At 33.4% G+C, this 14,990-nt stretch overlaps 2 protein-coding genes across 2 annotated transcripts; one reads left to right on the forward strand and one right to left on the reverse strand.

Annotated features, from left to right (window-relative positions):
* The first annotated feature begins 77 nt into the window (after nucleotides 1–77).
* LOC105139223 (voltage-dependent L-type calcium channel subunit) lies at nucleotides 78–2,510 on the forward strand. Its single transcript, XM_011045596.1, has 3 exons — nucleotides 78–542; nucleotides 1,691–1,928; nucleotides 2,136–2,510. The coding sequence occupies exons 1-3, from the start codon at nucleotides 255–257 to the stop codon at nucleotides 2,270–2,272; spliced, it is 663 nt and encodes a 220-aa protein (XP_011043898.1). The 5' UTR covers nucleotides 78–254; the 3' UTR covers nucleotides 2,273–2,510.
* Nucleotides 2,511–3,440: 930 nt separating this feature from the next.
* LOC105139224 (transcription repressor KAN1) lies at nucleotides 3,441–9,474 on the reverse strand. The gene is made up of 6 exons (XM_011045598.1): nucleotides 7,962–9,474; nucleotides 7,660–7,736; nucleotides 7,122–7,167; nucleotides 6,679–6,841; nucleotides 4,184–4,280; nucleotides 3,441–4,039 (listed from the first exon to the last, which is right to left on the reverse strand). Exons 1-6 carry the CDS (start codon nucleotides 8,926–8,928, stop codon nucleotides 3,926–3,928), a joined length of 1,464 nt encoding a protein of 487 aa, XP_011043900.1. The 5' UTR covers nucleotides 8,929–9,474; the 3' UTR covers nucleotides 3,441–3,925.
* Between the last annotated feature and the right edge of the window lie 5,516 nt (nucleotides 9,475–14,990).

Genomic DNA, 14,990 nt, shown 5'->3' on the forward strand with positions numbered 1-14,990 from the left:
CATAAACCTATCTCATTCCATCAAATCCAATCTTCCATATAAAACGAGAACAAACAATTTAAGTTAGGGGACTAAATCTAGAAACAACTTGTGATCTGAGACCTATTTGATAATTTGCTTGGAACAGCAAATATTTAATATCTCCATCAAATCCAATCCCCATTCAACCAACCAGCGTCCTTTCCATCAAGCAAAGATAACTCCCTCTGTAACTCTCTCTCTCTAGAACGTTTCTCGAACTGCGTAAACCGTAAATGGCGGATCAAGAGCCAGAGGTAATCAACGGAGTGGAAGCAAGCAAGAAGAGAGGGGACAAATGCGATCAAGAAATTGATCTGTATACTGTTATCCACCGTGTGATTGTTATGATCTTGTACCCTGATCCAGGAAGCAGTGCATCATCAACTTCTCTGCTGCAGCGGATCAAGATTGTGTTATCGGAGAACTTGCCTTTGCTTGGCGAAGGTTCTAGAAACAGTGGAAAGAAGCTTCTTCAATGGAGTCAGCGAGGCAGTCCTTTAAGAGCTCTCCTTGTTATCTCTGTAAGTGTGTACTTTCACTTTTTTTTTTTTGATTTGCATTTATTGATTGTACTCTGTACTCTGTGCTTTGACTTGTTTGTTCGTCACTGAATTTTGAGTGAGAATTGCGAGAAATAAACTTTTTTTTAGCAGAACTTACTATTTTGAGTTTTTTTAATAATATTATATATGTAGTTATGTGGGACTCACCATGCCAACATTAAGCGTTTAAGTTGAAAAAAGTTGAAAAATTCACCATTTTAGAGATTTTATTTTTAATTTTCTGAGTAGATTTTGACTTTTAACAATAAATTAAATTGATTTTTTTTTTCACCGGGGAATTGATGTGGTAGCACTCTTGTTGAAGATTTATTGATTATATATTACGTGTTCTCGTTATTGTGGAATTTTAAAGATATTGGATATTACAAAATCAGTTAAAATCTTATGACTAATTTGTAGAAAATAAAAATTCCTGCAACATTGTTTTTCCTATTTAATAATTTAGCTGATATTGATTGTATTGGACATAGACCTAGTCAGCTTAGTGCAATAAGTGTTGGTAATGAGAATAATATTTTTAAGTTACTTGGATTGGTTGAATAAGTAGAAGAAGCTCTCAGCGAAGAACAACCCCTAAATCCCGGAAGTATTGAATCTGGATCTGATCTCTTTTGGTACACTCGAGTCATAAGCTGTAAGGATCACAGTTCTGAATTCTATTTGATCTTGGTACTTTTCAATCTGGTAACTAGAATTGTGCACTACATTGTTTCTGAGTGTTGACGGGATTCGACTAACCACATGGCTTTATATGATTCAGTGGAGTATGTTGTCTGTACAAGTCAAGCTCTGCCTGCTCGCTTGCTCGCCTTATCACTGTTGATTGGAATTGGGAGAAAATTAATAAAGTTATCTTTTTTATTAGCAGAAAAGCTAATTGAGGCACTGGCATTATGAGTGATGATTTCTTAGTACAAGGCTGTGATTTTTCATTCCTTTTTCCCACTTTGCATATTTCGTTTGTTCTTTTCAAGATTATTGCAGTTGCATCGTATTAAGTTTACAGTGCAGCTTATTTTCTTGAGTACTTAAATTTTGTATTGCTGCCTTTCATATATTGTCTTCAGGACCTCTCATGATTCTGTCTATTTTTCAAATCGTTACAGGTTGGGACCATTGCTCTTCTTTCCTTGACAGGAGTGCTTGTATTTATGCTCTTCTTTCTGGCAGCTACTTTCAATGCTATTGTCATCTCTCTTCTCATGTCCTTGGCAGCTGCAGGAGGCTTCTTGGCTCTGTTCTTTGCTTTTCTGACAGCTATATACATAGGGGCATTATCAGTAGCTGTATTTGTCATTTCCACTGCCACGATTTCAGCAACTGTAGCTGTTCTGATCGTTACAGGTACACAGAATCCAGCTTTCTATCTTTTCTTTGAATTTATACCTAGAAAAATGTTCAGCTGTTCTTCCTTCAATTGGTTAGTGAGTTAAATGTAATGCATCTCAAGTAAAGTTTTTTTTGAGAGTTCATAGTTGATGTAAGCCAGCCTGTTATGTGTGATAAATATCTGCATCTCCTTGATTGGAACTTAAAATTTGTTTGAATCAGGTTGGATTGGATTCTTCTGGACTGTCTGGCTGGTGACAAAGAAAAGCATTGGAGTTGCCAAGCACTCGTTAATAGTGACTGGGTCAACAATTTCAGCTTACTCTACTGCCAGGCATGCTAAGGACCACTATAACTAAACAAGTTGGAAGCTTGAAGTGTCGTGGTGATCAGATGTTCACTCATGTAAACATCCTCTTATGACCTGGATATCAGTACTTGTTTTTGCTTTCAATAATCTCCCAGGAACTGCTGCGATTGAAGCGTCTATGATCATTGATTGTTGCTTGTGTATATCCTGGAAGCATATGATTAGATTTGTAGTGTAGTTTGAAAGCATATATGGTTCATGATTTATGTTTTTTTTTTTTTTGTTAATAGTGGGTATCCAAACTAGTTTATGTATATCTTGACTAACCCTCCAAAACCTTGAAATAATGTATGACATTTGCTATATGGGTTGTAGCTCGCGATACTCGATTATCACTCCTTTTCCTGCCGCTCCTACTACCTCATATAATGTTGCTCTTCATACAAGGAGATGGAGATGGTATGTGTTCGGATCACTGGAAACCTGGTAGCTATAGGAGAAATCTCACCTCGCCTGAATATACAAGTCAGATCCCGAGATTGCCTGGTTCGATAATCCTCTAGGGTTGGACAATGTTGCCCTGGGATCCTGCATATGATGTGCTTTGACATACATAGGATGTGGGAACTGTTTTTCTTGCAGTCCTTCAAGGATTTAACTTGGAAATGTTAGCCTATAAAGCCGGAGATGGGTGGGCTCATTGCAGTCAAAATGTTAGGATTGGGCCTTAATTGCATACGAGCGGGGAGAGAGAGAGGGAGAGACTAGGAAAAGGAAGGTCACTTGAAAAAATCTTTGAACTCTTATTAATCTTGGGTCTTTCAGTCCATGCGTGCCCGAAACCTCATGAAAGTTTATCCACAGAAATTATCTATACAAGGACGGAGAAGAACTTGTTTGGCTTGGTTTCAATTGTAAGAACTTGTTTGGCTTGGTTTCAATTTTAGGCATATAGGTGAAAAGGATAGTGCACTCAGCTCATAACGATCTTTAGCTCAGTTATTACACCAAGGTTGGTGTCTTAAAATTGAAAAGGTTCAGAATAGAAGAGTTTCTTACAAGGCTCATCAAACCCTAAATTTGGATATCACAAGGACCACAACAATGGATTGGTTACTAAATAAGTAACCCGTGGACTTGTCTTCTTGAGACAGCATTATTTCCTGCTGCTTAATTCAGATGGAAGTCAGACATCAATGCTAGTAAACAGAAAGGGGTTTTCTCCAAAATCAAAATGATTGCTAGTAATTCCGTCATCAAATTTCAGCTTTACAAGTAATCAAGCAGAAACAAAAGTGGCAGGATGCTTCCTGTTTAGCTAATATTGCCCTAACTTTCTCCATTGATAACGATAGTTTTGCTTCATTCTATGCCACCGAGATTATAACCAGAACCAGAATAAAACAGAGGCTGAAGAAGACGTGATACGTGATCGACACAATGAAAAGAATTAATTAGCAGTAAGTACTCCTACTTCCCCTTCCTCCCTTTTCTCTCATTGCTTCTCCTCCTGGTTTCTTGTTTGTTGCCACAAAACACATTTTCTTCAAGCAAAAAAGACTTAAAATGGCACAGAACTAGAACTAATAATTATGTATCTATGCCTTCCCTCTCAATCATGAAGACCATGAAATTTTACTCAAGAAACTCAATATAAAGTAAAAAAAGACAACCATGGTATATAGCGATTGTTTATGCATGATCAGCAATGTTCTTTCCCGGGCCAATCTGGTCTTCCTAACGTGAACTCCAAGCTGGGGTTCTTGCAAGCCAAACTAGACCCCAAGTAGCTTTTCGGCCTAGTCGAATCGCTTTCCTGCAGTATTAATTAAGAGAAGTGCATGCCACCTCTTGTAAGAAACAGTCAAGCAAATCCATGTAATTAAACTCTTATCCCCATACGTTAGATTTCTGGAAATTTTGAAAAATCTTTAAGGAATTCTAGACTTTGGGATGATACCTCCATTAGTTGTCCAGATCTTTGTTGTGACTGGAACGTTCCTTGTCTGTGCCCATCCATCTCGTTGGAGTTTGTTTGCGGCCATGCTTCCCTACCACTAAAATGTAACATATATAATCGAATTAGCTTGAAATTATATTGACACGGTGCACAGCAATATTTTTGTTCTAGCTAGAGCGGAAAGAATTTTCATCAAGCCATATTAAGCAAAGTCTTTCTCTCATAAGGTTGTCTACAAGCTATAAAGAATATAACAAGGAGAACTTGTCTGTCAGTATATGAAAAATGCATCCACTAACATAATTGTTATCATAATTCATCATAGCATTTATTAAACAATGCATATCATTATCTATAGCTGAATTTATACCATTGATTTAGCTGAAACTTAAGTATTTTGAATGGTAACATTATCTCTAATTTCAAAGCTAATTAAGAACAACTCAACTTTCATTTTCACTGACATAGAAAGGTTAGATTTCTGTCATTTTCTCTTAACTAGTCCAATATAAATCACATTCAACACATGCACAAGGGCTATAGAGGAAGGGATGACGGAAGACATTATCTCTAATTTCAAAGCTAATTAAGAACAACTCAACTTTCATTTTCACTGACATAGAAAGGTTAGATTTCTGTCATTTTCTCTTAACTAGTCCAATATAAATCACATTCAACACATGCACAAGGGCTGTAGCTATAGAGAAAAGGATGACGGAAGAAATTTATGAATGGAGACAAAAGCTAAACCATTGTACCTATGCAATGCATGCCATTTCAATCCATGCCATTGAGTGTTTAAGAAAGGCCTGAAAAAGGATGTTACAGGAAGGGACGAAGATGCATTTGATGAACTGTTTTTCAAAGCTATGACATTTGAGGAAATGTCAGCATAAAAAGTGTAAGTTGCTTCCAATCTAGGTGGCTCTAAAAGCCCTAATTAAAACATTCTCTTTCAGACAGGGTAGTATCTAAGATCATCAGAGGTTTTAAATACTTAATTTTGAGAATTACTAGTACCCTTACGTTTTCACTTGTTGTAACAAGAAATCAAAAGTAATCCTTGATATTTTCAGCAAAAACATCATCGATTGCATCCAGAAGTCATATATGCATTGACTGCACCCAAAACCTAAAACTCCATTGGTGGATGTGTGATTGTAATATGGATCATTTGCAGTTTAATTACTTGAATATATTTTCTATGTTATAAATGGTAATATCGAGGTCCCTTCTCCTAATTTGTAAGCAGGGACATCTTATTTATTAAATTAATAATAAATACCTATAATAAGATGAATATATAGCGTTATGTTAATATAAAAATTCATTAAAAAATTATTCTAAGAAATATATTTATTTTATATTTTTGTCTCTATCTTTTCAATTAAATACATTTTAATTTTTATTATATTTTTTTTCCTATCATAAAATAGTAATTAAGATAGTGTTTGGTATCATCATAGTGGTTACTTTTTAAAATTATATTTACTCAGAAATGCATTAAAATCAATATACCAAAACGATCTAAAAATATAAAATAATAATTTTAAATAAAAAATAAAATTAAAACATGTTTCCAAACACTATCTCATATTTATTACAAGTTAGTTTAGGCATAAAATATTATAAAAACATTCTGTGCATGTTATACATAGTTGCATATTGCAAATTTTCACGTTAATACATGCCCAATACAATCGCACTCTTTAGCATTACAAACAGAATAAAGAACCATAAATATCAATTAAAGGACTATATATAGTGGAAGCAAAAAAACCAGTGGAGAGTAGAAATATCAATTAAATTTTAACCTGGAATTCTACGTGCTATTTAGTGGAAGCAGGTGCTAATTAATTATTAATTAACTACTAATTAAACAATGCACAGCACTAGGATTGTTTAATTGAACTTTAAGAAGAGGAAAGCACATAAGAAGTCAAGATGGGAGCCGATGTTCTCGGTGATATATGCAATGTGTCTCTTGGAGGGAACAAGAACCAGCTGGGTTTAACAGTAATATATATGACAATATTATATAGTAATTTTAAAAAGAAAAAGAAAAAGAAAAAGTGCAGCTGAGGGAATTGCTTCCTAATCAGTGTTTGATTGCATTTTAATTACTTTTCTTTTTTATATAATTAATACGAATGAATTAAAGCTACTACTGCAAATCTCATGTGTGCAGGAAGATCTTCCGAGACACAAAAGATCAAGAAAGAAAAAGAAGAGCATATATATATATATATATAATATAGAAAGCAAAAGCTGACTGCCTACAACATGCAAGAAGAACTCCTTTTATTCCTCAAAAAATGGTGTGGACGTGAGTGGGTTTTGGCTTTCTAAGCTGATCAAGTACGATGCAAAAAGAAAAAAGAAGAAGAAGAAGAAGAAGAAGAAGAAGAAAGCATTCTATTTCATTAGTCCATCACTCTCCTTTCAAAAAAGTGTAGGGCACAGAAGAGAGGCACTGAAAAGAGAGACAGAGTTACCTCGAAGAGTTGCTCCATAGAGTTGTAGTGGTAGTAGAAGAAGGGTAGTCCATGTCTTGTTGTACAGGTGACCCATCTGATTGTACTCCTCTTTGCAGCCCACCACGCTCATTTGCAGTACCATAACTTCCAATTGGAGACATGTCTTCTTCTCCAGATCCATCTGCTTTACCCTTCAACAAATTAATATTTACCCACCAAAAACTTCAAATAAAATGCAAAAGCATGCACACACATTCTTACATTGTACAAAAAAAAAACACACCACAAAATTCTTGAATGTACATATGCGCGAGTGTTCGATGTGTTTGTGTGTCCATATAAGACATATGCATGCAATGCACAAAGTGTACATATTGAAGAGAAGAAACAAAAATAAGACCATCTCCTCAAAAAGAGAGAAGAAAAGGCTGAAATATTGAAGACTAAACAACGCGAATTACCTGAAGAGGATGCAGGCTTGTCAGTGGTCTTGACAGTTCTATACATCTGCAAAGTCCAATAGGAATCCGTAGGTAGTAAAACAAAGACTATTCAAAGGAAGACATATGAGCTAGCAAAATAAAATTAAAGAAAATGAATAATTAACTTTAGAATTGAAAACCCTTTTCATTTTTTTATTTTTTTAAAATCAATCTCTGGCTAGCTTCTTTTTTTCTTCTCTGTGGGCTTCTGTGCTTGTCTTGGATTGATTCATTAATCACGAGGTTGATGTTTGATAGTAATGAGTAAGTGTATTATTGAGAAATGATGACTACTTTTGTCTGCCATCATCCTCTCTCTCTCTCTCTCTCCTCTTTGAAAGCAGAAACTTGTCTGTCTGAGACCTTTCAGATGTTTCAGGCTCATTTCCTTTCTCTAGTATTCTTTAACCCGCCCATTCACACTGCCTTCTTTGGCTACTGTGCCTGTGGGATACACCTTCCTCTTCTCTATCCTCCTCACATTCTAGATAGAGGGAGAAGGAGAGGGAGAGATTACCTGTAAATGGCTCTTGACATGAGCTAATGTGAGATCTTTGACATCCATGAGTTCAAGAACTGACTTTGGAGTAGCTCCTATAAACAACAAGCCAATCCAAGAAAAAAGAAAAAAGAAAAAAGAAAAAAGAAAAAGAAAAAAAGAGTTCTTAAGTCAAAACAAAACATTGAGAAATCTCTAAAATTCAAAGTGTTTGTCCAAAACTCAAAGACCAATCATTCACACAAAAATTATTGTAGCAGCAAAATGAGGGCCAAAAAAAAAAAAAAGTAAGAGCAGAAGAAAATTTTGAAGCTCTTTACTTTCATGGCCTCCAAGAAGCTCAACAGCATGAACAAATCTAGCATGAAGAGTGCTAGTCCATCTCATTCTCGGTGCTCTCATGCTCCTCTTTGTTGGAAGCTTTGGAAAGAATCTTGATCTAATCAACCCATGAGGAGAACCTTCAGTAGATCCAACTCCATATTGATTATGGTGGTGGTGGTGGTGGTGGTGCAATTGGTGGGATTTGAAAGCATCCATTGACAACCCATTAAATCTTGTTGTTGGTGCTAATCTGTTGTAAGGACCTGGCAAAGCTTGATTAGGTCCTGATGAGTTTAACATGGACATGGGATCTAAACCTCCTCCTCCAATACTATAAGGTGAGGAAGTGGAACAAGAAGAGTAAGGATTAACAGGAGAGAAAAACGAGGAAGAAGGGTAGGGCATTTGGTAGAAGCACATCTTGGGATCTTTATTCTCTCTTGATGAATGCTCTAAAGGCGTAAAAGGAAATGAGCGGTTGTGATAAACTGGAATCCCTTTAATTGGTCTCAAACCATCTGATACTTCAAGCAGAGAAACCCCATGATTTATATGATTCAAGTGATGAGTTGTACTATTAGAATGGTGAAGATGCTGCTGCTGCTGCTGATGATTATGACTATGTTGATGATAAGGGTTGAGCTGAGGTAGCTCTACAGCTCTTGAACTTGATAGATTTCTTCTACTTCTTCTACTTTCTTCATCAAGGCCAGTTGTTGGATGCGCTAGAGAGAGCTCTATATAAGCCTGAGAATCACTTCTCATGGAGCTAACTGTGTTGGGCTTATGAATGGCTTCTTGTCTGCCCAAAAGATTGAAGCTTGCATCCACTTTGTTGCTAATGTTATTGTTCTTCTTGTTACATAGTGAAGAAGGAGAGGAAATATTTGGAGGACTAATGTGTAAAGAAAGATCAGGAACTGGGTTTGAAGACGGTTCAATGAAAAACCCTTCTAAGGGCATTTTCTTTACAAGCTAGTGGCCTTTTTCTCTTGCTAATGTAAGCTAGCTAGCTAGCTTGGAAGCAAAGCAAAAAAGGGCAAGCATAGTGAAGAGTGAGTGTCTTTAATCCCTTTTCTCTCTTCCTTCTCCTTGACAATACATGTAAGAGCTAGCTAGAGAGATGGAGATGTGGCCAGCTTTGACACCAGATAGATAAAAAGCTTGGAAAGAACACACCATAGATTTCTACTTTAAAGGCTTAAAGAAAGAAAGAGAGAGATGAAGCAAAGAGAAGTGTCTTTAAATCTTCATCAACAAACCAACATGCTCAAGAAAGAAAGAGAGAGAGAGTGCGTGTGAAAGGTAGATAGAGAACAAGAGATAAAGAGGGAGAGGGATTTGTGCTGTTAGGCAAGGAAGAAGAAGGGAAATAAAAATAATCAATAAATATATTGAAAAAAGAAAATTGATATCTGAAAGTGCATTGAAAGGCAAGGCAATGGGTTTTGGTTTGCACACCTCGAGAGTATATCTAGGAAAATGACACTATGAGATGAAGAAGAACACAAGGTATTTCTCTATCTAGTCAAAACTCAATCAATCAATCATAAATAAATATATAAAATAATTTTTTTTTTATAAAAACTTTCCATCACTTTGTTTTTCCTTCCCCGTAGAGAACGGGATGACAAATGTTAGAAAGAGAAAGACTCTTCCTTGTAGGATTCCTCCTCCCCCACACTCTTCGCCTCACCCCCCCTCTCTATGCAACATGCTTAATAATTCCAAGAACTTTTACTTTAGGATGCCATTTCTATGCTTAAATGGGTTTGGTTGGTAATTATGCAATATTTTTATTTCCTCTAAATACAATAAATTAACATATAGAATGCGTTCTTAAAATTACTTCAAAATATAATTTAATTTATCTTGATTAACGTGTAAATAAATAGTACATAGTACATATATATAATTTAATTATTTTTCTTTTTCACATTATGAGAAGGTATTGAGCTCATTAGTAGAACAGATCACACAATAACTATAATAATAATAATACATGTATTTTTGTATTATATAGGTAGACCCATTGACTTTTTATATACGTAGAGTAAGAGACCCACATAAAGGGTTGTTTGTTTGCTTTCATGTGGATACATCGTAAACCCTAACTCTACATTACCTTCTAATTCCCTTTCATTCTCCCAAATATTCCCCTTCTAATAATAATCTTTCAACAACCTGGTCTCTAGGCATGATCGTGTGTAGATTTTTGTAATAGAGTAATCCACAAGAACCATACTTACACAATATATAACAATTCTCATCCTCTAGCTAGCTCTAGCTCATTGACTATATACATATCTGCTAGGGTTTCACAAAACCCTAGGCGAAATCATAAGTATAATTTATTATTATGGGATTGCTAAGAACTCTATTGTAGAGAATTGGGAAGTACTAACCCTGATTTTTATTTTTTTTTAATCTTTTGATGCAAAGTGTTTGCTGGTGATAACAAACTGACTGTCTTGGCAGCCAAGCCCCTTAGTAAAGATTATTTAGTTATGAAAGTGGTTATTTTTTAAAATACTTAAAATATATATATATATATATATATATAAATAATATTTTTTTATTTTATAAAATATATATTTTTTATATTAACATATAAAAACACAAAAAAAAATAATAAAAACGATTTTTTAATTGAAAAACAAGTATCTTAAATAGGTGTGAATATTCTAATGTAGTGGATTTTACTGTTTGCCACTTTCTCCAATGTTAGCAAGGACAAAACACTAATTCATAGGTGGTGTTTGGATGGTGCATTAAATGCAAAATAGGGTAATAGTAAATGCTGTTTGGTTTTTTAAACTTCTAGGTAATACATATTTTGTATTGTGATTATATAGAAACTCTCACCTATATATACATATACAGTAAACCATTACCTTTACGGTACAATTAATATTAGCACTGACTTCCATATTTATTGCCGCACTAATCCTCTTTGCTATTAAATCAGCTTTTCGTTATCAAATTTGGGTTAGGTTTTTAAAGAATTAGATGAATTTATGAGACATTTTATTTTTCGTAATTTTCTTTGAATTTAAACCCAATATTGCATTAGTTAAGCCACTTAATATATTGATTAAGTCCACAAAAATATATATGAAAACAAGATTAACAAAATAACAATATAAGTTTCAACCTCCCACATTCTACATCAATGGTTTCATAAATATCTTATTTTTTTCATTAATTATGGTGTCGCTGATTTCAACATCAATCAACTACAACTATAATAGTTAAGAGTGATGAACCCCGAGGTTAAGTTACAATCAGTATTTAATTAGAGCCTATGCCCAAATCTATTTTTCAAACATAAAGATATGACAACTTAATTATTTTGGATGTTAGTGGCGTGCACAATGACAGATCTGCTATGCTTTTGGGACTGAACGGAGTTTTAAGATGTATTAGGGTTACTAAATCACAAAGTTATGATTTTAAAGGAGTAATTATTTAATATAATGGTTTCTAGAAAATTTATTAATTTGCAAGAATCTAGATAAATTAACTATATAAAAAAGATACATAACACTTAGTGCATCATATCTATAATAAAATACATTGTTGATTGTTTTTTTCTAAGTTATATTTCTATTCATTGGTTTGTCTAAAATTCAAGATAGATTTTTCTCAGTTCGGAGATCTTTATTTTATCAGGCTAAAACCTAACTATTTTAAAGTTTAAATTTCAATGTTGTAATTATTTCTATCCTGTATCTTTAATACTTGAAAATATACTTTACAGAGTAATTTTATAACGCTAAGTATTAAAATTTATAATTAATTCCTAACATTTATTCTTGTTGATTCATTTAATTTAATACCGAAAATATGCATTATATCATAATATTCATATTCCATATATTAATTAAACAAACTAATTTTTATGATATTTTTGAAATTTTGATTAAATCTTAATAGATAATCATAAATTGATCATGATGCCCATTTTTGTATTTTTTTCAAAGCATGATAAAAATACAATTTGTTTTGTTTTTTATAAAATATGCATGAAAAACTTTTAGAATTTGGTTGTATGCACATAAACAAAAACATATTTTTTTTATAAAATAAGGATTGTTTTTTGAAATTAAAAAAAAAAGAATATATTTTTAATACTAGCTCAATATTTTAAAGTGTAAGTCTACAACCTTAATTAAGTGAAATTGTTGAAAAAACATGCGAGAGATCCCTAAATAATTTTAAAATGATCCATGACTTTTTTTTAATAATTTTTGAAAATTACTTAGGCTTGTTTGGCAAAAAACAAAAATAAAGGCAAACAAGTGTTAAAACAATAAAATAAGGCATCTTTACCAAACGCATCCTTATCCAAAAATCAGAGGCACACAAACTGCCTTAAGATCATGTTTGAGAAACATGTCTTAAGAACAAAAAAAAGGTTTCTTTTCCTTAGGTAAAAATCAGGCATGCTAAACACGCCTTTAAAGTTAAGGCGGACTGAGCTTATCACGTGGGCTGGACTTATTGGCCTGAGGCCTAAGCCCATATGATAGGCTAACAAGCGACCCAATGATAATACACACACAAACACACACCCAACCCAGCCACATAGGTTGGGATTAAATGGGAGTTTCAACCCTTATTGTTTTTAAGAGGTGGTTCAACCGAGAAGTGGTGGTTGTCCATGATGGAAGCTGGTGCACTTGATTGGGGTTGCTGGAGGTCCACGATAAAGCTATTGGAGATAAAGAGTTTATATGAGAGGCTCACGGTGCAAGATAGTGGTACAGTAACTATGAACTAGGGAAAATAAGAGGTGGTCGTTGGTGTAATGTTTAGATTTTTGGTTGGACTAGTGTCAATATTGTTGATGCAGGGGGAGAGGGTTGTTTTAGAATTAGTTTTCTATCTTTTTTTTTTCATTCTTTTCTTAGTTGAGACAAACTTCTATTTATAAAAGGTGAAGAGGTGTATGTGATTTTTTTCAGATATGAATCATGACTATTGATTCATTTGGAAAAGATTCCAATTGTTGGTCATGAGCCAACAACCTAGTACTGCAAAACCATGTTGTTAAGGCTGGCCGAGTCAAGGACTTTAGACGGGTTTTGGAGTGACTATGGAGCTATAAACTAACGGGAACAAAGTTGGAGATGCAGTACAATATTAAGGCATGATGGAGATGTGTTTTTTTATCCTGTGTAGGAGGGGGGAACGAGGGAGAAAAAGACACTGTAAGGAGGCAAACTTGATCCCTTATTTAGAATATTTTCAATTTCATCATTGATAAACCTTTAAATTTTAAATTTCTTCAATTTTGTCCCTAATTTAACAGAATTTTGTCTCTAAATATGTGTGCCTTTCATTGAGAGGTCCTAGTTTTGATTCAGCCCTTAATTGATTCCTAAACTTTGTTTTTCTTACAATTTCCCCTGATTTCATTGGATTAATTTTGTAAAAATTAAATTCAGTCCTCTAAAATTCCAATCTTCTCAATTAAGCTTGAATTAGGCTTTGAAATTAATTTTTTTACCAATTAAGTCCTTAAAAAAAATAATTTGAACTATTAAAAGTCTAATTAAGTGCTTGCACTTAATGAATTCTTTTAATTTCAAACTAGATTAATTCTTAAACTTAATTAAACCTTTAATTAGACATGTGATTAAATCAAATTAGCCTATTAAAAATCTAATGAAACCCCCAGCCTAAGATACCAGAAAGTCGACATGTGTACAAACTTTTGCATGTTGTACTATCTTGAAAATATATCATTGATCAAGTACAAAACATATAGCATGTTAATTATAAACCCAAAAATGACAATGGAAGAACTCTTATCGCACATAGAAAACTTAGATACTTCCCAACACTTTTACAATGTAAATGTTATTTATGTCTCTAAAAAATATTGAGCATATAACATGACATCATTCACATGATGAGGTGAATAGTGTTATAGTGCACTCATTTGATGGTAAAGCCTAGAAGCATTTTAATAGGATGTTTTCTTAGTTTTTAATGGAATTAAAGAATGTACGTCTTAGGTTAAGTACAAATATATTCAATTTATTTGGGTCATTTGTTGCTCCTTATTTTTGTTGGCCGGTGACACTCATAGTTTATAACTTGCTACTAGGAATATGTATGAGATTGAAATTCATGTTTTTACCTAAGTCATGCCAAGTCCTACTAATCAAGGTCAGAATATAGAATTTTATCTTCTATTGTTGATTGATGAGTTGAAGTAGTTGTGGTCATCTAATGTCTCGAGAAAACAAAGTTATTTGGTTATCAATAGTGAAAATCAAACCTAGAGGTTGTCTTCAAGTTGTTCAGGATGGTAACGATAAAGTAACTACTGGAGATGATGTCTTTCAACTTGATGAGTTAGTCAATCTATATTGAGTAGCTTCATCTACCGACTTAAAAGAAAATTCAAATTTTCCTGTTGTTAAGAATACTTTTATTGATGTTGACATTGAGGATTTAAATGATATTTAGAGAACTAACAAATATACAAAAGTTGATGAAGATGATTATAGCGATAAAATTAATGTAGAAGATTACGATGAAGATCAAAATGACAAAATTAAAAAGGATGAAGACAATTCTGACTATTTGCAGAACATGAAAGTGTAATGAAATTAAATTAAATGTAATATTTCTAGATGAAATTAGCTTTAATCTAATGAAAATGATGTGAATTTATTATTACATGAAAAATAAACATTTTTTTTATGATTTTATTATTACATACAAAACTAGTGTTATTATGTTGTGGTTTTAAGTATTTGAAAGATGGATAGATATGAAATACATATACAATCTGGACATAAAAATTATTTTATACTGATAGAATTATCGACAAATTATTCATCATGTTCATTACAAATAGAATCATCAATGGTTAATGTCCATTGGTATTTTTCCGAAAGGTTTGTAATTGTTCATTTCATAATTGCACTGTTCATTATGTTATTTATAGATAGAATCATTGACGGCCTGAAAAGTTATTGGTGATATTTGGAGGGGGGTTTATGATTTTT

This window comes from Populus euphratica, unplaced genomic scaffold, assembly GCF_000495115.2.
Source record: "Populus euphratica unplaced genomic scaffold, PopEup_1.0 scaffold89.1, whole genome shotgun sequence".
Lineage (NCBI taxonomy): Eukaryota > Viridiplantae > Streptophyta > Magnoliopsida > Malpighiales > Salicaceae > Populus > Populus euphratica.